The sequence below is a fragment of the Orcinus orca genome, chromosome 3 (genome assembly GCF_937001465.1).
Source record: "Orcinus orca chromosome 3, mOrcOrc1.1, whole genome shotgun sequence".
NCBI classification, from domain to species: Eukaryota; Metazoa; Chordata; class Mammalia; order Artiodactyla; family Delphinidae; genus Orcinus; species Orcinus orca.
The window spans coordinates 156,831,673-156,855,661 of record NC_064561.1 but is presented as its reverse complement, the minus strand read 5'-3'; the positions used below and the strand labels follow the sequence as shown (position 1 = coordinate 156,855,661).

Genomic DNA, 23,989 nt, shown 5'->3' with positions numbered 1-23,989 from the left:
TGAAGTGTGTTCAAGTCTCCCCCAGTACCTTGTCAGAATGTACACGCTTCTTCCTCTTGCCCGTGACGTTTCTTGTAATCTCTACTAATTAAGAACAGGGGAAAGAATGTGATCCTATTGTATATAGTGATTATAATGACCTTCTTTTGAAATATGCAGGTCTTTTTTCATGTTTCCTTAAGCACAAAGCAGAGCCTTAGACAGGAAATCTGTCTCTGACCTTGTCTCCAAGGGAAAAACCAAAGCTTTGAAAAATGGCGAAAGAAGAGATTGAGATAGGAAAAGAGAGAGAAAGGAAGGAAAGGGCTCTTTATGTCTTAGATGTCGACTGTATTTATGAATTTGTGTTGTTTCTGAAGTAGAATAAGGAAAGGTTATCTTGTCCAGAAAAAGCTCAGCTCCTCCTAAGTTTTATCTACATGTAATTGAAGATATAATTTAATACGCTCTTTAGAACCATATTGAAAGTAATAAAGCAGCTAAGAAGACATTTAACAGTTCATTTAACATTTAACAGTAGAAAAACATTTAACAGTTCTTAAGAAGTCTGTAGAGTTCTGATCAATCGAGTAAACATGCCAGCTGCTGAACAGTTGTCAACGAGTTACCTTGCCCTTTTCACCAAAACGAAAGAGAAAAAACTTTTCTTAAATGTATTCAGGACCTATTTCATAAGTGCTGGGTAGCTTTGGATTTAGATATTTTGCCAACTTGCAATAGTGAAAGTATCAGTAGCTTGAAAAAGAATTAAGATAAAATTTTTACTTTCTGTTAAAACTACGGAGGGTGGGATTGAATATAAGGGACTCCTATGCGCCACAGATAAAATTGGATGCCTGAGAGCCTGCCTGGAGCCATTTAGCCAATCAAACCGTGATGGAATAATTATTATTCATATGGAAATTGATCTCTAAAGTCAGCTTTCAGGGTCTGGCTACTGAGTGTGAATTTCCCACAGGACGGGTTTTTCTAATTATGTCTGAATTTTGGACGCCCACCCCGACCCCAGCCACTGATGGAAAGAAAGCATCACTCCTGTAATATTGGGGCGTCGTTCTTAACTCCCTCTGTACATTAAAATTACGTGGGAGCTGAAAGACACCCAAGCCCCAAACTATTTCTGCTTCTCACCCCCTGCCCCTGAACCAACTGAATCAAAACTTCTGGAGAGGAGCCTGGGCTGGGTGAATGTCCTGAGCAGAAAGTGTTCAGAACCACTGATCCAGGATAGCAAGGGGTCATGTAGCAAGGAAGTAGTATGGTAGATATTCCTCATCTGAGAGGCATCACAATGAATCCCCTCCATCTTCACCCACTACCTACCCCCGCCCCCCACCATGATAAGAAGTAGAAAAACCTGGTCTTTTTTCTGGAGAAAGCAAATGCAATTGAACGCGTACATTTAGATGCAATTTCAGTTATTTTCAAATGGACTTTTGCAGAGTTTTTTTTGTTCTGTTTTCAGACTGAGTTGTGCTGGCAGATAGCTTCAGTCTTACATCAGGGACATTGAATTTGACCTGAGTGAAGAAATACATTCTCACTAACCAATTCCATTTGTTTGCTAGGGCTGCCATAACAAAGCTCCGTAATCAGAGGGACTTAGAACAACAAAAGTTTATTGTCTCATGGTGCTGGAGGCTAGGAGTCTGAAAGCAAGGTTTGCAAGGTTATGGTCCCTCTGATGTTCTTCCTGGTTTCTGGTAGTTTGTCTTCTATGTGTCTTCCTGGTTTCTGGTAGTTTGCAGGCAATCTTTTGCATTCTTTGGTTTGTAGATGCCTCATTCCATTCCTCTGCCTTCCCTCCAGGTGTCTGTCTCTGTCCACATTTCCCTTTTTATAAGTCCAGTGGATTAGGGCTCACTCTGTTGACCTCAGTTTAACTTAATTACCTCTGGAAAGACGCTATTTACAAATATCGTCACATTCTGATATACCAGCGGTTAAGACTTCAATAGGACTTTTTCTTTGGAGAACAGAATTCAAACTGTAACACCAAAACATGAAGAAGAATCTTCCTTTAACATGTTTATTTCATTCTTTTATTCATTCTAAAGGTATAATTCTTCACTCATAAAGAAACATCAGACTAAATGTGGGTTGGAATCATTTTCCTCTGTGGAAAGGTCGTGGCAGATAGAAGCAGTTTCTGGTGTAATTTAGGGCCCTCCGCCTCAGCAGATTTTTCTCACTATTAGCCTGGGTTAGATGGCAAATGAAATCAGAATCCCCCATCAGTCCCAGGGTTCATTCATGACAGCAAGTGTGTCCTTGGGTCCCCCTTGGTTCCAGAACTACTGGGATGGTAGAATACATGGTTCTTAGTACATTTGTTTGGAGGAAATAAATGTCGCAGTGGACAGGGAAATAGGAGTACAGATCAGGAATGGTTGACTTCTAAATGTTAGAAGTAAGTGAGAGTGCACTCCACCTTTGATCTGTAGCTTTACTTTAATCCTCAAAGAGAAACCCATCCAGTCATAGGCTAAAGACCTTCGGCCAACTTCAGGCAACCTTGCTGGAGCTTCCGGATTCACCCCAGGGCACCCCGGAGCCTGGGAGGCTTTGACGCTTGTCAGACTTAGTCCCAGTTGGTAAAGTATGATTGAAACAATTAGAGAACCTTTCTGTAAGGAAATGGGCTGGTTTTATATGATCATGTTAAGACACTAGATTCAGCCAGGTAAATTTGAAGATCTAATTGGCTTTTTTAGGTGATTCATGAATGGGTAGCATCCCATCCAGTAACCAGAAGGGTGCTCCGAGGGATCGTACAAAATGGAAGGTTTTTATAGGAAGAAGGGGCAGGGGGCTATTAGCCAAGGAAAGAAAGGATGATTTTTTTTAGGCCAGGACATCATCTTAGGGAGGGAAAAGGGAAGGGCAAGGGTCTTTATCATACAGATTGCCACCCCTTCCTCCTCTGGGGGTGGGGGGCGGTGCTGAGAGAGGGCCCAGGTGGCACAGATGACCTCGTTGGTGCTGCTCAGAAAATTCCAGACTGGTTGATTAAGGTTACATTTCTGGTGAAAGTCGAAACTGCTGTTAGGTTAGTATTAAATCTAAGTTTGGTATTATGGGCTTTAGCACGGGTGACACCATTTTTAGGCCTGTGGTTTTTCTCTTTAGCAATCATATTTGTTCATGTGATAGAGCTGGTTGGTTAAGGCACTTGGTTGCCCAATTCATAATTACTTTGGTATAATTCCATAACGGTGAGGCCCCCTCGGGTTCTTCCTGTTAGGTTGGCTCTTTGATGGAAATTGTGTCAGTTAAGAGGAAGGATGTCCATGTCTCTCGCTGCTCAAGGATGGACTGACTGCCTCTGGAGCCCCAAGGCTCAGGAATTTGCTGAGACTGCCAAGTTGGGTGGAAGATTAGATTTCAGTGGTTCCCAAACTTGCTTGATAAGAATCACATAGAGTGCTTGTTGAAAACAGGGATTCCCTAGGTCCTCTCCCTGGAGGTTCTGGTTCAGTAGATCTGGATGGAGCCTATCCACCCCTCCACCACCACCCCACACACATGATTCTTATCAGTGAACTTGAGAAACACCGACGAAATGGCTTCTGACCAGCATCCTAAGATAGTAAGATTCTAACATCGTATTCCTTCTTCTTGACAGAGATTGCTCGTGGACTACCCAATACCCATTTTCCTGTTCTTTCTTAGTAATAGAACTTCCTTTTTAAAATTTGGGACTCAGTGCGCTCAGCCCAAATACCACATTTCTCAGCCTTCTTTGCGCACTTCTTTCACACAGTTTTGGCTGTGTGACCAATGGGGGTCTGGGGAAATTCTACATAGGGGTCTGACCACTCTGCTGAAAGCTACATGTTTTTTGCCTATTCCATCATCATCTTTTGTTTTTCTGCCTGGGATCAGGACTTGATGGCTAGCATTCCAGCTGCCATTTTGGGCCCTGCGGTGACCTTAAAGATGGAAGCCTTGTATTAAGTTGGTGGAACTGATAGAGGGAGCCCCAATCTCAACTGTCTGTGGGGTTCTCTTGTCAGCTCTGGACTGACTCCTCTCAGACTCTGTTTATATGTAGACACTTGTATCTTGTTTAAGCCACCGTTATTTGGGGTTTTCTTTCATATACAGTTGAACCTAATCCTTATTCATGTATCTCTAAATTTGGAACTTTGAGTTTCCTGTAAGCTAAAATCACATTACTGACCAAGTCACCTAATTTCTGTGTGTCTCTGAGGTAGATTTCCTGAAACTAAAACCTGCCTTTTTTCCCCCCCAAGGGTAAAATGAACAATTTGGAGTTTATATCTAAGGACCCTCTCAGTTCCAAGAAGTGGGAACAAGTCCCTTTGTGGGAGAAATAAGTTGTCACATTGTATCCTTAGTGACTCAGAGTCCTAAAGGAAAGGAGTTTTCAGCTGATAGATGCATGAAGGAAGGAATGTGATTGAAAACTCGAGGGGGTTGGAGGAAAGGAAGACAGAGTTTCCCTTCTTTATAATTTCCTACTATATAAGTCTGTCTATTGAGGGAGTTCAGTCATAATAATGTGCTGAAAGTGCCTTGTAAACTGTAAAATGTCTCACATATGTTACTTACTGAGCACTTTATATACAGAATGTTGTTTCAGATACTTTAGGACAGTTTCCCCAAGTGGCACTGCTGAATTTTAACAGGCGTTATAAGCAAGAAAAGTTTCCTGTGTCAAATAAGTTTGGAGAATGTCCCGTTCAGCAAAATAAATAGGTTTCTTTATTACAGGACTGCTTGGTGCCTTTAAGCTGTTAATGTACATTGTAAATGTCTAAGAAAGGGGAAGGTTGTACGTGGGGTGGGGGGAGTATGCCACATGGTAATACTCTTTACTTCACAACCCTTACGGCTGCAGCTTGAGGAACAGAACAGCCTTGGAGAAATGCAGCTTTGTAGAGGAGAGCACATAATATGTCAGAACACACATTTAGTACCTGCCAGGTGCAAGGTCCCGGATCCATACATAAATTGGGAGACATGGTTCTTGCCTTTGGGGAACCTGCACTTTTCACCGGGGGGACAAGACATTTACATGTAGAGGAAGAGTATTCAGAACAGAATCTAAGTGCGGCATGAGTGATGTAAAAGACTTTAAAAGTTCAGATGAAGGTACAATCTTTGCGAGGTGAATTTCAAGGTGAATATAAGTATTTCAGAGCACCTTCAGTGACTACGCCAGAGGATGCTAAGGTGCTCTATTTGAATTTTATTTTCTTTTTGAGTAGTGAGTTTTAGTTCTATTAAAACTGTTTAAATTCTTCAGGTCGATTTCTAACTTTCAACTATAAAGGCTCCATCACCAGATTTCTCTATCATTTTTTTTTTCTTTTCTTTTCTTTTGGTTGTGGCATGTGGTATATTTAGTTGCAGCATGCGAACTCTTAGTTGCAGCATGGGGGATCTAGTTCCCTAGCCAGGGATCGAACCCGGGCCCCCTGCATTGGGAGCGCGGAGTCTTAGCCACTGGACCACCAGGGAGGTCCCTCTACCATTTTTAAAGCATCCATTAATAAATCATTTTAATCCTCTACTTGATGGTTTCTGTTCCTCAACCTGTGTTCTTTAGACCAGCTTTAAAAGTCACATTAAACACAATTGAGGTTTGCAGAATAGTTTCAGATTTTTAGAGAGGCAACCGTGTGAATGTGGCATTGGGTTAATTGGGATGGGAAAGTGGAGGGAACCAAAATTAATATGTATTTCCTAGTGGACGTTCCAGCCGAGAAGCCGGAAAAATGATTTTCTGTTTGATTTTCAGGGCTGAGTGGTTTCACTCCTTCCTGGACTCAAGGTCATACGATTGTGAACACATGTTGCCATAAGTAAGAAATATTGGCCTCTAGTTATTGGACAGGAAAGGAAGCAACACCCAGCTTAAAAAATCTAATAACATATAATAATAATTTACCCTCTTTTGTTGAGTACAGGAGCCAGTAGTGTTTAATATGCAATTAGCAATACTATGTCCAAATACCTTCCTGGCATTGTCAGAAATTCTCAGCCTTAGGATTTTGTTTTTCATTTACTATTTCTGTCCACCTCTCGGATAGGGGGCATGGATGGTGTTTGCTGATTCTATTCAGATTAGAACTTCAGTAAACCACCTTGAAAACAACACACATGTAATGAAAGTCAACACCTTCCATCAAAGAAAAGGTGGGCCAGAGAAGGGGACCTTAAGGCCATGAAAATTCTCCTGGCGTCGCCCTGCAAGAATGTTGTTGTATTGGGGGTCAGGGAAATTTGGGTTAAAAAAAATCCTCTTTTAGCTTTCGTTAAAAAAGTACCCCGGGATTGTAATAGGTGCTTATATATAGTGTTTCTACTTTTGCAGTGAAGGTATTTATTATCCCCATTTTACAGAAGAAGCTGACACTCAAAAATTAAAACTTTTCCCTGAGGTCACACAGCTAGGAGGCGGCAGAGCTGGAGTTTGACTCCAGGCCTGTCTAATGCAAATGCCTTCATCTCTGTGTCACATCAGCAAAGCATAGTAGTTGTATCTTCAAAACAGGTCCACAGACTGCCTGCCTCTCATTGTCCTGACTTAACAGAATTGGTCGCAAGTGATCCTTTTTGTCACTCTGTGCTCAGAGTCCTTTGGGTGGCTTCCCTTCCCTTTGGGTGGCTTCCCATCCCACTCAGTAAAAGTCCTTTGGGTGGCTTCCCATCCCACTCAGTAAAAGTCCTTTCCAGGTCTGTAAGCCTCCCTTGCGTTTATTCTGCTCCAGGCTTGCTTGTAAGTTCCTGAGCCCACCCAGCCTTTCACGTGCTGTTCCCACCCTGGAAGGCTTCTCCCCAGACATCTGCAGGGATCCCTTCCTCCAGATCTGTCTGCTCAGATGTCACCTAGAGACATCTTCCCTGACCCCTCCCCCCTCAAATCACACACTCCTGTCACTTCCTATCCTCACTTCCACTTTTTAAACATTTATCACCCGTGACATGATACCTGCATCTTTGTGTGGGACCTGTTTCTTCCCTGAGAGCAGCAGCAGCCCTTTGAGGACACAGGCTTCGGCTAGTTCACTGCTGGATCCCCAGCCTGGCACATAAGAGGTGCTCAATAAATCTCTGCTGAATGAATGAATAAGTGGATGAATGAACCACAGTTACCTCCGTTATAAATTAAGAATGTTATCACCCATCTTCCCATTAAAAAAAAAAAAAGATTTCCTGGCAGAAATGTATGTCTTTGTATGCAATATTTGGGTAATTGCGGTACAGTGCAAGAAAAACAACCGTATTTCCTGTCCTCTAGGAATCTGTAATCCGTAAAGAACTCTGCCCTTGGAAATGCTTGATAGTACACATCTGGAGTTGTCTGTGACAAGCGGTGAGGCAAACAGGCAAATATTCTGTATTTATTCTGTATTTATAGGAAAGGCATAGGTTTTAAAGGATAAGTATGGGTGGATTCACGGGGCCCACATCTTTTGAGATAATAGGAGTTTGGACGTGATAATCCGGGTGAAGCAGAAGCTCCTGGCTTTGGCCAGTTCCCCTGGGGGCCCTGCACCTCCTAGATCAGTGATCCTACCTCCATTCAGAAAATAAAGTGAAAGTCAGAAACGTCCACAGCTTTTGTCATGTGGCTAGCTAATTATGAATTGGGGGTTAATTTCTTAACCATGTGGCTAGCTAATTATGAATTGGGGGTTAATTTCTTAACATATCTTCTGTCCCACTTCTTCTACCCTTCCACTTCCTCCGCTTGCTTTCTAGGTTCTTTTAAAAGGAAAGGGAGAGAGCCTGGGTAGACCAGATACCTACCTGGGAGACTGTCTTTCCTTGCTGCCTTCTGCCAAGGATGGGAGATTGATGAGGTTCTAGGAGAGAATGGAGGACCCTTCGGGCTAAAGCTTCTTCTCTGTGGTTGGGAGATATGTTCTCTGACTGTTGGTGACCAGTATGTGAATCTTAAAAGTGTGTGTGTGTGTGTGTGTGTGTGTGTGTGTGTGTGTGTAATGGATCCTAGTTGTGCACGTAAGATGAAAGACATACATTTCTTTCATTTATGAACGAAGCAGTGGTTAATTGGTAGTTCATTTTAAGACTGTTTAGTTTGAAGAGTTACCACCAAAAAAAATCCTTAAATTTGAATTTCACATACGTAAAGTTAATGATAATAAGAAAGTGTTTTCAAAAATCTTGAGTCTTATTTTCTTTTTTTCCCCATTTAATCAGAGGTGAACAGCTCACAAGTAGAAATCACGGGTTTTGGTATATAGGCACATAGTCTTTAAAAAAAAAAATCAAAGTCTTTAAAAAAAAATCAAATCACATTTAATAAAATGTGGTTTTATGAATTGGAATTTCTTTGTTGTTTTGGCACCAACCAACTTCATTAGATACTGTAATTCCCCTCCTTTACCTCCCCCTTTTGGGGAAGAAAGAAATCCTTGTGGAATGCAGTGATCTAAGAGTTTAGGGCAGGGGAGAGTAGCCTGGGGGTGGTCACATGGTAGGACTTGCCTCCCAAAGCCAGGTCTTCTTGAGGGTATGAATGCTGATGACTGCAGCTAAAGAAAAGAGTCCTGGGAAGAGAGAGTGCATCCCACCCACCCCGTGCATGTCCATTTTTCGAAGGCTGGAGGTGGCCCTGTGTGCCTTACTCAGAATTCCATGTGAATGTGGCGGCAGAGGACTCTGGTGAAGTTGCCTTTCTTTTCTGAAAGAAGCCTTTCTATGGCACATTAAGTACCAGCATTCTTGCCTCTTTGGCACAGTTGTGAATGGAGCGGGCTCCCGTTTCTCAAGGAGGCAGTGAACTTGCCCTACATTCCTGATGGGTAATAAAGTTGTTCCCCCATCTCTTACCACCACTCCCTTCTCATCCCAAGGGAAGCAGATGCCTGCTTAGGAGGATGCACTGAAGGACAGAGGCAAGGCGAGGCCAGGACCCAGACAGGTCCATTCTTCTCTGCCCGCCATCCCTGTCACGTGCCTGTGTATGGAAAGTGGGAAGGCACATACATCATCATTAGCTAAAGACAGAATGCTGGCCAGCGCTCAGTGGGAGAACGGTTAGCAAATTTTTTTTTAAAAAATACATTTATTTATTTATTTTTGGCTGTGTTGGGTCTTCGTTGCTGCACACGGGCTTTCTCTAGCTGTGGCGAGCAGGGGCTACTCTTTGATGCGGTGCGCGGGCTTCTTGTTGCGGTGGCTTCTCTTGTTGCGGAGCATGGGCTGTAGGCACGTGGGCTTCAGTAGTTGTGGCTTACGGGCTTGGTAGTTGTGGCTCGCAGGCTCCAGAGCGCAGGCTCTGTAGCTGTGGCGCACGGGCTTAGTTGCTCCTTGGCATGTGGGCTCTTCCCAGACCAGGGCTCGAACCCTTATCTCCTGCATTGGCAGGCGGGTTCTTAACCACTGCGCCACCAGGGAAGCTGCACAATTAGCAAATTAATGAATTGTGGCTGAGGGGACCCTCTCCTCTCAGTGCCCACTATTTAAGAACGATCCCTTGGTAACCACCTTCATTAAATCAACACAGATGGAATGTTGGTCATTGGCAACTCTTGAGTTTTCCCGTGGTAACACAGTTGTCCAACTTGCCAGGCATGAATGTGAATTCTGTGCACGGAGGTGTACGGTTCATGGTTCCCAATGTTTTTAAGTATGAAAACCCTGTCCTAATATATGTGTAAGAAGTTTACAGACTTTTAACTTCTAGTAGCTATTCTGTTATCATGTTAGTTGAGAAGATACGTAATCAGTACCAAAATCATAATAAAAACCAAGATCAGTAATGTATGAAATGAATTTGAATTGTAGTTATTATGGAATTTACTGTATTTGAAAAGTGTGTGTTTGTGGTGAGGGTGAGAGGGTGTATGACATACAGTGACTGCTGCTCATGGATTAACAGAACTTTCTCACTGCCACTAAATTGAGGCTTCTTCCGCTGCTGCCCCCCACAACCCCCCGCCCCCACCCAGGGTCAAGGCTTCCAGGTTGGGCTCCACTGGGAGAGCAAAAATATTGTGAACTTTAGATTCAGGCAGATATGGGATCAAACTGCAACTCTACCACTGCCTGTATGATCCTGGATAAGGTACTATACCTTTCTGTGCCTCAGCTTCCTCATCTTTAAGTGGAGATCACGGGCTTCCCTGGTGGCGCAGTGGTTGAGAGTCCGCCTGCCGATGCAGGGGATGTGGGTTCGTGCCCCGGTCCGGGAGGATCGCACATGCCGCGGAGCGGCTGGGCCCATGAGCCATGGCCGCTGAGCCTGCGCGTCCGGAGCCTGTGCTCCGCAATGGGAGAAGCCACAGCAGTGAGAGGCCCGAGTATCGGAAAAACAAAAACAAAAACAAAACAAAACAAAACAAATGGAGCTCACACTTAAACCTCATGGGGATTTTGGAGCAGTTGAAGTTTTGAAGTTTTCTCATACTTGACGTGGTACCTGGCACAGGGAAGGTAGCACTTAAATGCTTGTGTTTCTGCTTCCTGCCTACGCTTTCCTACCTACAAGAAGACCCAAAGCCAGACATGTATGAATTGTATGAATTCTTGTATGAATTCATACAATTGTATGAATCAATGAATTCTTTCTGCCTCTGGGTATTAATGTACATTCCAGTTACTAGGGCTGTTTAACAAATGACTACTAAATTTAGTGGCGTAAAACCAACATTTATTATACTCACAGTTCTCTGGACAGGGTACACTGGGGCAGCTCGTCCCTGATCCATGATGTGGGAATTAGCAGGGGAGATTCAAGGGCTGGGGGTGGGAATCACCTAGTGGCTCATTCACTCATCGTCTGATGGCTGATGTAGGCTTACACCGAAGACCTTCACTGAGACTTTCAGCCAGGACATTTCTGTCCCCTCCATGTGGCTTGGGCTTCCTCACAGTATGGTAGCTGGCTTCCAGGAGAAGCATGTTGAGAGACAGCCGGACAGAAGCCAGATCACCCTTTATGACCCAGCCCTGGAAGTTACATGGTGTCACCTCTGCTGCATTCCATCAGTTGAAACCATCACGAAGTCTTGCCCAGATTCAAGGGGAGGAGAAATAGACTCTACCTATTGATGCAGGTGGCAGGGTTCTGGAAGAGTGTATGGGACCAGAAATCTTGCAGTGCCATTTTTGGAAAATATAATTTGCCTCAGTATATGAGCAGTTTATAAGCTTATAGGCAGAAGAGCTCCCAGAAGATTCTAGCACTGGTGTTCATTGGGTTACTGCATTAGCACACCAGCAGGTGCACTTACCAAAAGCCGAGACCTGAACATAAGAGCCTGGACTTTGAACTCTGTCCCAGGACAGGTATCACCTTCCAGCTTTGAACTTGAGCCTGGGTTTTCATGTGAAAGCCACTGAAATGTCTGGTTGTCAACGGCGTGTTGGTAACTGAACTCAAAGGTGTAAGACACACTCAGGAAGCCAGGGACTGACCTTTATCCCAGTGCCATAACCTTATTTTATTTCCAGCCAAGAGCTGAGTTACCTGTATCCTACCTCGTCCCCATTGATAAGAGTTCATCAACTTTTTTTTCCTGAGATTTATTTTAAACTCATTTAGATTTTTCTAGAAAAGTTGTAGTGTTTGGAACCTCTGGAGGGGGAGAGTTGACTTCTACTTTGGGATAAGAGTTCTTTGGAGTATTATCACTCTCATTTTTCCTAGTAAATAGTCACGTATCTATCACTTTTCTCTCAGAACTTGTTTGCAAGAGAGAGATCTTTAAAGCTAAACAAACCGAGGTCTCAGGAGTATAAAGCCAAAAAAAGAACTTTTGTAGAGAAAGCGTGAACACAGAATTTGAAAAACACATATAAATCACATAGTTTGATTATGTACGAACCAGAAAGCTTAAGGGAGGGATGGTGGGGTGGAAAAAAAAAAAAAACTGTAGTTGTTTATCATTTCTGTGGAGGAGCGTTAGTCTGTAAAATGTTCAATTGCTTCCAGTCTCTGCAAGTCACTTCAATGACTCCGTCTCAGATTTTTTTAAGTTTGTCAAATAAAAATAATAGTTCTGTCAACTGAAAAACATTACGCAAGCTAAAATTGAGAATTATGTTTTATTCGGCAGACATCTGAGGACTTCAAGCCCAGGAGACAGGAGTCTCAGCTAGCTCTGAGGGACTGCTCCGAAGAGGTCAGGGAGGAACCAGGAGATACAGGGGGTTTTGCAACAAAGACCAGGCAGTCGGGACATCAAAAGATGACTGTTCATTAAAGAAAACCAGATATCTGAGGTTAAGGAATTATCGCTTTCTATGTATGGGAAGGTGCAAGAGTCTGGGCTCACTGAAATCATGCCTTTGATGTGCACCTTAGCTATCAGGCCAGGATCCTATTCTTCCCCATCTGAGTCCCCTCAGGGCTCACCATCGGTGGCTGTAGTGGCTTGACGGCTGCGACATCCTTTGTTTTACGGATACGGCAGGCAACATTTTTCATTCACAGTTCCATGAGGTCTCACTGGGCTGTTTGGGGTACATGAGGAATAACAGAGGTGAAAATTCTTTGGAAATGTACACGTGCTATTCCTATGAGAAGCTCTGGCATTTTTCGTTATTAGTCAGAGGTGGGACCTGACATGGTGCAGTGCTACTGAGAGAGGAGGGACAAAGCCCCACCTTCCCACACTGTTCCTTTCCCATTTCTTATCTTTTCCCTCTTTCTTCCTTCCTTCCAGCCCCTTTCTTACCTCTTTTCTTCTTTGTCTCCCTACTGCCATTTTTTCTTCCTCTGTCTTCTCTAAGGCCTTCAGTCTCCACTGCTGCCTGCTGATGTCGTTAGATTAAGCACCGAACAACTTATGGTCAAAACTGTGTCTTTAATATCATGCCTACCGCATCATTCCTGGCCCCAGGCTTAAGAGGGTTTGGTAACTGATTTTATAATTACTGTCTAGCCTGTGGGGAGACTCAGTAGCCGGGCTCAAATAACTAAGTCCTTGCTGTTTTCTACCCCTGAGCAAGATGTAATATATCATCAGTGTGACGAATCAGTGCCTAAAATTCAGTGTCTGCCTTGATGCCTTGGATTTGGGGCTCTTCTTTATTTTATTATTATTATTATTTTTTTGCGGTACGCGGGCCTCTCACTGCTGTGGCCTCTCCTGTTGCGGAGCACAGGCTCCGGACGCGCAGGCCCAGCGGCCATGGCTCACGGGCCCAGCCGCTCCGCGGCACGTGGGATCCTCCCGGACCGGGGCACAAACCTGTGTCCCCTGCATCGGCAGGCGGACTCTCAACCACTGCGCCACCAGGGAAGCCCGCCAATTTTTTTTTTTTTTTTTGGCGTTCGCGGACCCCTCACTGCTGTGGCCCCTCCCGTTGCGGAGCACAGGCTCCAGACGCGCAGGCTCAGCGGCCATGGCTCACGGGCCCAGCCGCTCCGCGGCGTGTGGGATCATCCCGGACCGGGGCACGAACCCGCGTCCCCTGCATCGGCAGGCGGACTCTCAACCACTGCGCCACCAGGGAGGCCCGGGGCTCTTCTTTAAAATCATCTCTTTATTTTCTCTGCCAACCAGTGTGGACATATATTTGCATGTTTTTTCCATTGGACACTTCTGACTGATCTAGAGGAAGGCTATCCCTAAATTGCTTTCCCCCAAAAGTGAGTTTTATATATGCCGTGTAGGCTAATAGTAAATCAGATTTTTTTTCAGATAGACCCTCTGTTATGGGCTGAATTGTTGAAGCCCTAGCCCCTAGAACTTCAAAATGTGACTGTATGTGGAGATACGGCTTTGAAAGAGGTGACTAAGTTAAAATGAGGCCTTTAGAAAGGTGGGCCCTAACCGCATCTGACTGTTGTCAAAAATTTGGACCCATGAGGAGACACCGGGGATGCACGCACACAGAGGAAAGACCATTTGAGGGCAGTGCACGAAGGCGACCACCTGCCAGCCTACCAGAGAGGCTTCAGAAGAAACCAAACCTGCTGGCACCTTGACCTCTGGCTTCCCAGCCTCCGGGATTGTGAGAAAATACATTTCTGTTGTGTTAGCCACCCAGCCTGTGGCATTTTGTTACAGCAGCGCCAGCAAGCTAACAGGCTCTCTAACTTTAGTGAAAAATTTGTAAAGCCAAGTTTGTATGACGTGGGAACAACCAGATAAATATAAACTTAATTTCACTTTTATAGCTGTAGAGTGATGGTGATGGTGTGTGTTAGTTAGGGTTCTCCAGAGAACCAGAATTGATAGGATCTCTCTTTCTCTGAGTATAAATGTGTGTATACATGTCTGTGTGTATATAGATCTGTCCGTCTCTCTAGAAATTCTAAGGAACGGGCTTACATAGTTGTGAGGGCTGGCAAGTCTGAAATCTGCAGGTCAGGCTGGAGACCGAGGGAAGAGCGATGCTGCAGTGCGAAGTCTGAAGCCAGTCGGAAGGCAGAATTCCTTTTTGGGGGGATCTCAGTCTTTTTAATTTTATCGAAGTATAGTTGATTTACAATGTTTTATTAATTTCTTCTGTACAGCAAAGTGACTCAGTTATACATATATGTATATTCTTTTTCATATTCTTTTCCATTATGGTTTGTCACAGGATATTGAATATAGTTCCCTGTGCTATACAGTAGGACCTTGTTGTTTTTCCATCCTTTATATAATAGTTTGCCTCTGCTAACCCCAAACTCGCAATCCTTCCCTCCCCTACCCCACCTCTCCCTTGGCAACCACAAGTCTGTTCTCTATGTCTGTGGGCCTGTTTTTGTTTCATAGATATGTTGATGTGTATTGTATTTTAGATTCCACATGTTATATCATACGGTATTTATCCTTCTCTTTCTGACTTACTTTGCTTAGTATGATAATCTCTAGGTCCATCCATGTCACTGCAGATGGCATTATTTCATTCTTTTTGATGGCTGAGTAATATTCCACTGTATATAAGTCTTTTATGGTCTTCAACTGTTTGGATGAGGCTCCCTTACATTATGGAGGATAATCTACTTTACTCAGTCTACTGATTTAAATGTTAATCACATCTAAAAAAAATACCTTCACAGCAACATCTAGACCGGTGTTTGACCAAACAACTGGGCACCAGAGCGTAGCAAGTTGACACATGAAGTTACCCATCATATGGCGGTAATGCAAAAGTGATACCCTGGGCTCACTGTATAAGAAAAGTGGGACTTCAGAAGCTAATCTAATAAAAGCTAACTTTCAAATGGTCTTATTATTAATGATGTGCTTTTGCCGCATTTGATCCTTTCAACCAAACTTTTTTTCCCCTTCCAGTTTTATTGAGATATAATTGACATACAGCAGTGTGTAAGTTTAAGGTGTACAGCATAATGATTTGATTTACATGCATCATGAAATGGTTACCACAATAAGTTTAGTGAACATCCATCATCCGACCTCTTGATTTAATACACGTTCAGTCATAATGTACTCATTCCCCTAAACTTCTGTTGATGATTACAAGCATTAAGTGTGATATCAACTGTGGGCTGGTATTTACACAATGCTTCAGCATTTCAACACTCTTGCTACACTTGTTTTTTAAATCACTTAGTCTACGCTTTTTTTTTTTTTCCCCCGCCTTGGTGTCTTAAGTAGAGTATAGAAAACTGGTGAGATGCGTAGCTTAATTTTCCTTGGTACTTTGCATCATAATCCAACTTTGCTACCGTGGGAATTCCTGCTTTAAAAAAAAAAAATCTAAGCTGTAGTTGAGGTAATAACTTGAGTTTTACTTTTCTTCTGTTACTCCTACTGGCCATTCGATTGAGGCTTAGAAAAGTAGCCGTCTATTAATTGAAGCTGCTTTTCTGAGAGGACAGGCTCTGGTAGAAAGGAGAGATGGGGTCTCCTAGGTAACCAAACTTGTGCAGCATAAATTCCCTCCTTTTAAAAGGGTCTGGGTCTATTTAAAATGTGTTGGTAACTGTTAAAGAAGAAACCATTAACCCTACCCCACCCCCCAACTTCATTGTGATTTAAATTAATCCCTGCTTTTCATTCTTGCAAGGAACTAATTAACACCCTAATTAGTTAGAGTGCTTTAAAACCAGGTGACAGGGCTCCCGTTTCTCTAGAAGGGATTGGAATTTTTCTCTGGGAGCAAGTGGAAATAAATCTATGGGTAGTTTACCAAGGGATTCAAATCATGTAGAAATATATCACTGTCATAAAAACTCCATTCTCTTTCTGTGTCTGTGACGTAGGGGTCATGGAGATAAATTCTGGGGTTTATACAACCTAAATAGCTTTCTGAGTATATGACCTGAATGTACTTAACAACGCAGATTACTTAGACAAACCAGAAGAAAATAGTTTTGAATATTCATTATATCTTTGAAGGAAGGGAGAAATCCTGAGCTTAGAAGCAGTAGAAGGAGTCACAAAGTATGCTTAAATTAGGAAGCTTAAGTTCACTGGGTAGTAGATGGACATGAGGGCAGACTGCCTCACTCCAGCTTCCATTAGTAGGTGAATAACGGACTGAGAAAATATTTGTAACAAAAAATGGTCATCAGTTTTTATTATTGTCAACCCATCAATTTAATTCTAAGCAAGCAGAGGACACCAGAAGGTAATTCACAGCCAGTAACCAAACACAGTAGAAATGTTCTCACCCACCAATAATCCAGTGCTGCAAATTAAAATCAAATGCCCAAAATATCTCATAATACAATGGAGGAAATGGGAATACTGATCAGATATTTGATATTAAAGAATTATTAAAATTCTTAGGTTTTATAGTGGTTTTTTTTTAAATCACTGTCTTTTAGAGATATACACTAAAATACTGAGAGATGAAATTATATGATGTCTGGGATTTGCTTCAAGTTAGTGTAGGTTTGGAAGAGAGAGAAGTGAGTGAGGGTGTGGATAAAATAGAACAAGGGAGAGGGAAGCCAGTGAGTTGTTAAAGCTGGGTGACAGGTACATGGGATTCTTTATATTCTTTTCTATCCCTTTGTTTGAATTAAAAAAATTTTTTTAAATTGTTTATAATGTTTAAAAAAATGAACCCAGAGAAAGACTCCACAGAAAGAGGAAACCAGACATTTTGTGCCTTCCGATGGAAGCACCTTCTATGAGGTATTTACTGTTTCCAAAACACTGAACTCGAATCTGATCAAGCCTTTATATCCTCCTATGGATTTACAGGAAGTAAGGAGATAGAGACACATGTTATAAATGTCATTATGAGATGCAGTCAGTACAAACTCTGTAGGACAGTTGACCTCATTTCTTCAAAAAGTAAATTAAAGAAAAAGAGAGGTGGGGAGGGAGGGGAACCTACAGATGAAGAGACTGGAGAGATGGGGCTGCCATTTACAACGTAAGGACATTATTTGTATCCTGATCCCAGCAAACCAAGAAAAGTTTACCAGCCAGTTGGGAACATTTGGATTTTGACTGGATATTTGCTGTATTAAGGTATTAGTATAATTTTGATTTTAGGGCTCGAACCTGAATATTCAGCTTGGACAGGGGTTTGTGAGCACATTCTGGCTTCAGTAAGATGGGAGGAAATCAAGTGACAGAGATCTAATAAAACAGGCATTTAAAAGAGATTTCCCCCATGTTTTAAATACCATTATCTTTCATCCTCTCCGGTAGCAGGTGCAGAGAGAAGAGTGGCATATCCCTGCCCATCAGAGTCAAGGCAGAAGGACTGTACTGAGGAGATGCTCACTTGCTTTCTGGGCAGGTGGTCTAACGCACGCTGGGCCCCTCTTCCCCAAGTACACACTGCGGGAAGCAGAGGTGAAAGCACACGTGAGCCAGGTAAAGTTGGGGTGGCTACAGTTGCCCCTGGGAAAACTTGAGGAAGAAGTCTGAACACCTGTGAGCCTCGATGAAGGAATCTAGGAGGTTTCTGAAAGTGAAAAAACGCCGAAATTGACTGCCCTTATACCTCGACAAGTGTGTCAGAAGCGAATCACCCTAACATGCTAGAAACACCTTCCACTGATGAAAAGCACAGTGAAGATGCTCTAGTTTTTCTGTTTGAAAGTGAGTTTCTCCAAGTGTGGCCTCTGCACTAGTCCACAGAAATACAGACTCAGTTCTCCATTGGGTAGATCAGAAAATCTGCATGTTGGGACTTCCCTGGTGGCTCGGTGGTTAAGAATCCTCCTGCCAATGCAGGGGACACGGGTTCAAGCCCTGGTCCAGGAAGATCCCACATGCAGCAGAGCAGCTAAGCCCGTGTGCCACAACTACTGAGCCCACACGCCACAGCCTCTGAAGCCTGTGTGCCTAGAGGCCGTGCTCTGCAACAGGAGAAGCCACCACAATGAGAAGCCCGCACACTGCAACGAAGAGTAGCCCCCGCTCACCGCAACTAGAGAAAGCCTGCGCACAGCAACAAAGACCCAATGCAGCCAAAAATAAATAAATACATTTATAGAAAAAACCCCAAAATTTGTTTTCCATAAGGGACGCCAGCAAAGTATGGGGGCACTAGGTATCATCACTGTAGAAAATGTTTACAATTATATAACAGTGAGCAAAAACTGGTATTTTTTATGGAAATATTTAAACATATCCAAGAGTAGAGAAAATAATTTATACTCCTCTTCTATGACTATCAACTGGTGCCTGTCTCCTTTCACTTATCCTCCCATTTTAAATACTTTCCTCCCCAGATCATCTGAAGTAAATCCCAGACTACATAGCATAGCTTCAATAAATATTTCAGCATATGTCTCTAAATGATAAGAACTTTTTTTTTAAGAACACAAGCACAATACCATATCACATCTAAAAAACATTACACTAATGCCTTAATACATTAAATATCCAGGCAAAAATCCAAATTTTGGTGACTGTGCCACCAGGGAAGTCCCTATGGAAAGCAGTTTTATCCGAGATATTTTTGAAAGCTGTACGCACAGATACGTTTCTAGCTGTGTTCTTTATGTCACTTTCCTGAAAATATAACCTAAATACTAAACAACAAAGGAATGTTAATTTTTTCAAAATAATTTAGGGAATTTTCTGTATCCTATAAAATCACAATGTATTGCTCTATAAATTTGCTTCTAATACATTAGTGTGAAAGAGGGCAGGGCAAAAATCAGTTATGCTAGAAGGAAGTGCTTAGGAAAATTGACTAAAATGAAATAAAGCTAAATGTTTGACCTGATTTTTAGCAGAGTATCAAATTATGGGCGTGGATGTTCCTCTTGTGTGTCTCTTTATAATTTTCTCTTATGTGGTTATATTTTGTTTTTAAAACCATAAGGTAAACAGATTAAAATGTATAATGTGAGCTGAGAAAATATACTCCCATACGTATATTTAAACTACACTATTTATGTTCACCTAAAACAAAGATACTGTATTTAAGAAAGTAATATCTTGGGGGTTTATTTTATATTTTAAGTGAATGGTAAATTATTTGGCAATTATATGCCCTAGAAAATGCTTCTGTAAGATGTTTATTTATTTGCATGTTTGTACATTTACTCATGTATTTTAGAATGGGCAAGAGTGAGTAGCCTTGGTACTTTCGACCTGTGGGAGGTTTTCGCATTTTCTGTCCCGGTACATGGAGGCTGTTGGCAAAGCTGTCTTACACATTGCTCTTCCATTTTCTAGTTTCTTGGCACCCAGCTACCTAAGTGCTTCCCTTTCGCAGGACCAAAAAGAAAAAAAAAAAAAAAAAAAGGGAAATAGCAAGTGGTATTTTGTAAATAGTTCGGGGGAAAAAAGAATTTAAGGAAATAACTAGTGAAGTTGCTGATAAATGTTGTCATCTCAGCTCCTGTTTTGATAGAAGACAGTTGAAAAGCATGGGATTGCACCGGCTGGGTGAAGTTTACATGGATTCAAAGCAGGAAAGTTGAGGATTAACCAGTGACCGATGGCCTGACGTTCCCCAAGTCCAGACACAGCCAGGGTGCATGTTGTACTAAAGCACTAAGATTGGGGGGGATGGTGAAGCACTGCCTCATCCTCCCGCGACCTGTTTTCTGCCTGTAAAGAAAGGAGTGAGGCAAGGAGTGAATCCCAGGCCCTGGAGTGGAAGTGGCCCCTGGAAATGACTTAGTAAGAAAAGCCAGAGGCTGGGGCCCAGCCTGGGTGTGCTCAGGAGCCGCCAGCCCCCCAGGGATTGCCCAAGAGCCTGTGACCTGAAGGCACAGCCTGCTGGGGCTGCCCCACTGCAGGAAGGTGGCATTTGGCCGTGTGGTGGGTTCTCGTCTGCTCTGCAGTGATGCTGAGCTACCGCCCATGGACCAGTGCCCAGGAGGGGCCTGACTCCCTTCAAGTACCCAGAAGAATCTGGCTCATGGATTTGATGGTATATACAGACACAGCCCTAGTACTAGATGTGTTGAATTACCAGTGCTAATTTCACCAAGACAGTTCTTCTTTGTTTCTCCTACCTTATAAAAGTACTAGTCCTTACCATTAATTTTGCAAAATATATACCCTGCTGGGTAAAGTCATTCATATAGATTTTTTGGCACTTAGAGGACATTTTCCTCCTTATATCTAGAAACAGTGGTCATGAGGCTAGAACTGACCCACAGGAGGCGAGCTGTTACTGGCCTCCCTCCTGCAGCCTCTTGCCCTCCTCCACTTTGAGAGCCTGGAGTAACTTCTCTGCGTGACTTGCGCTTGGGTTTCTGAAACACAAGCTGTTCATTTCAGTTTCGCTGCCTAAAGTGTGTTGCTGAAGTTAAAAAAAGAAAAAGATTGTTTTATTATAGTTAATTTCCAGGATTCTTAGAAATTTATTAAGGAGGCAGAAGGTTCAGAGAGTTTCCCAGAATCGCATATTTTCCTGGAATTTAACTTCCCACGGCACGGGGCTTTTCTGTGGGTCTCGTTCACAGCTCCGTCCAGTGCACTGGAGGTGCTCAGTAAGTATCTTCTGAATGAATGAATGGGCCAAGCCAGGATCTGAGCCCAGGCTTGGGTCAGTACTGTAGTGCCCCTGTAGAACATGTGTGTTTTACCCTATTTGAGCTGTAATTGATCTATTGAACTGACTCAAGTCCGTGAGGTGTAAAAGTGAAAGGGTCTTTATTTCTCTTCGGTCCTTGCCTTCCTTCAGCCATGCCCATGCCATCTCCCTTTCCTGTCCCTTCACAGCGTGCAACCTCCATACACTTCCAGAGATGAGTCCCGTTTGAAAAATCAATTTCCAACGTGATTGAAATCTTCTTTTCTCTTTCCCCCAGTGTGGCTTGCCCCTGTCTCGAAGCCCTGGAAGTAAGGGAGACGTGGAGTACTCTGCCCTTTCACTGTGGCCCCTTGCTCTTTGGGGACCGAGCCCCCATCCCCTGCCTCCCCCCCTGTGTGGGGCAGGGACAGGGAAGAAGCACGGGGGTGGCGGGGAAGGTGAACACCTCTATATGTAGCCAGGTGCGGCTGCTGCCCTCTTCTCACTGGTCAAGGCTGTTTCTCGCCAACAGCTCGCTCAGAGCATGGCCCAGGTCTCAGCACCCTCACTCAGTGGGCTCTGCCTCCAGCTGGCCCTTTTCTATCCCCCCTCACTACCCTCTTGCTGCTGGCGTCCTCTCACCCCAGGACAGCCATCTCAGTCAGGGTACCAGCAAGATGGCTCAAGTAAGGCTTCATAACGTGGTGTCCACTTAAGTCCCAGGAAACTCACAGGTCCTTGCTTCTCCAAGCTGTGGGTGTGTCGGCTGCTTTCCTGGTGCTGCCTTTCTCTTCTTCTGCCCCGCCCCTCCTTCTCTTCATTTCTCTTCTCTCTTCTGTTGCTCAGGACACAGCGAAATCAGCCAGTCCACTGCCTAAATAGATGGGCAACCAGTGGAAGGGATGTTTTTTTCTTCTTGGAGGCATCCCCAATCTCTGCAGGATTCTCTGGATACCCCACCAGTTGTTACGGATGGGGAGTGAGCTGGGCAGCTGGGGTGCCTGGAAACATGCGCACTGCACTCCCCTCAAGGGACTCTTGTTCTCCCCCCTCCTCTAGTTCTAATAGAGACTAGGAAGCTGATATTAACAGGGCTGGCTCTGTTACCTTTTTATTAACTTCTGGAGGAAGTATACAACCCCAATTATTTTTTTAGAAGTTTGGTCATTTAGTGGTTTTGTTTTGTTTTTTTGCGGTGCTCGGGCCTCTCACCGCTGTAGCCTCTCCCGCCGCGGCGCAGGCTCAGCGGCCATGGCTCACGGGCCCAGCCGCTCCGCGGCACGTGGGATCCTCCCGGACCGGGGCACGAACCTGCGTCCCCTGCATCGGCAGGCGGACTCTCAACCACCGCGTCACCAGGGAAGCCCCTAGTGGTTTTTTTTATCCTCATCAGTGGGCTTTGTCTTTAATGCTGAGGCAATAGGGAAGATCATATTCAAGATTTTAGGTGTCAAAGACATTTGGGTAAGAAGGAAGAGCACCTATGTTGAATGATAACATTAATGGTCTGAAGGGCTAAAAAAAACCCTGTAAACTTACGAAGTGGGGCATTAACTGGCAGGCTGGGAAGATTCTAGCAGTATTTGTGCCTTATCTCATTTATTCTTGAAATCACACTACGCTATGCAGACATGAATGTTCAAAGATGTTCAAGCCAGAGCTGTTTATAATCATGAGTACCTGGTAACAACCTAGATGTCATTACCATTTCAGCTGTAAAAACTTTTGCTGTAGCTCGTTATTGATACGAGAAAATGTTTAGCATATATTACCTGGTGAGAAAAGCAGGTCATAGAACAAAATATTTGCTTTATGCATAGAAAAAATATGGACTGGTACAAAAATGTAACAGGTTTGTTATTCTTGAATGATAGGATTGAAAGTGATTCTGTAAGTTTTATTCTTCTTAATTCTCTGTAGTTTTTGAACTACAAAAACTACAGTTTTTGTAGTTCAAACAGTCAAACAGTGAATCTGTTTACATATATAAAAATGTTTTTTAAAGAGATTATATACTATTAGCTTAATGAAAAGCTAGAATACATACTTGTCTCAGCTCTTTTGTCTTTTACATGCCCTACATCCTTAATTACTGAAGAATTTATATATTTCTTATAATATCTGAACTTTGAGGCTTTAGTCAGTTTTTCTCTTGCTTGGTCTAATAACTATTACATCATTCCACAATCTGGCTTATATTTCAACAACTGAATGTCCTAAATATTATTTGGCATTTATAAAGGTACATGGTAATTTGGAAAAACGCCTTTATTACAATATAAATCTTCCAAGTAACTTTAAAAATGATGTTGTGGCCTTTAGTTTGAAGACCAGAAAATGTGAACACTCTAACTTGTAGAAAGAGCCTCCAAATGCTATTTGTCTTATATCTTGACTATTCTGTAATTTATGCGAATCACTGAAGTGTTTCAGGAAAATTAATTCCACAGGGTTGACTTAAGTGCCTAGGGCTTAATAAATTAGAATGGAGTTTTAGCAGGCAGAGAAACGTTGCGTCATGGGTCTGCATGTCTTCAGTCTGTATGAGTCGAGTATCAGCCTGTAAGCTCTGTGGGTTAGGAACCTGCCTATGGGTCTAATTTCTTGTGGCCCCCCCCCGGGCCTGGAAAAATGCATGGTACATGATACAGGTGGTCACGATAAGAGCAAACATTCACTCAGCTCTTGATGTGTACAAACCACACCACTGTGTGGTCTTCATGCATTATCCTGTTTAGCCCCCAAAACAACTCTCTGAAGAAGGTGATTTTTAATCTTTTCTGAAGGCGGGGGCAGGTGCAGAGCTCGAGAGTGTATAGAGCGATATATGAGAAAAATGCCAGTAGTTTGGCTGCCAAGCTGGCCTCAAATTCCGTAGTTACAGACACACCTTGGAAAACCTTTTGATCAAGTTAAAATTCAGGTTAAATTAGACCGTTTTCATAAAAGTCTGTGTACAAAGTGGGTTTGCATAAATTGAGATAACAGAAGGCACAAAAATTCTTCAGTGTTACGAGAAAACATCGTAAGAATGGTCTTTTTAACGGTTGCCACAGTTTACTTTATTATCTAGAAATCTGTAGAATCCCCCTCTGTGTTCTGAGTACTGTAATCGGTATAGTTAGGATACTAAACAGAGCAA

The 23,989-nt window shown here is 43.1% G+C and overlaps 1 protein-coding gene and 1 long non-coding RNA gene across 10 annotated transcripts in view; one reads left to right on the top strand and one right to left on the bottom strand.

Moving 5' to 3' along the window:
- LOC125964003 (uncharacterized) overlaps positions 1 to 23,989 on the bottom strand; it is a 223,063-nt gene that overhangs the window by 40,988 nt on the left and 158,086 nt on the right. The window lies entirely within an intron of this gene.
- The window catches only part of RAI14 (retinoic acid induced 14), a 147,085-nt gene that overhangs the window by 51,141 nt on the left and 71,955 nt on the right, over positions 1 to 23,989 (top strand). For 5 of the 9 annotated variants that reach the window (XM_049708000.1, XM_049707998.1, XM_049707996.1 and 2 more), the window contains exon 3: positions 17,571 to 17,738. The exons of the other annotated variants lie outside the window; for them this stretch is intronic. In XM_049708000.1, the coding sequence (XP_049563957.1) occupies positions 17,571 to 17,738 (168 nt within the window). The remainder of the gene's footprint in view (positions 1 to 17,570; positions 17,739 to 23,989) is intronic. 9 annotated transcript variants of the gene reach the window in all.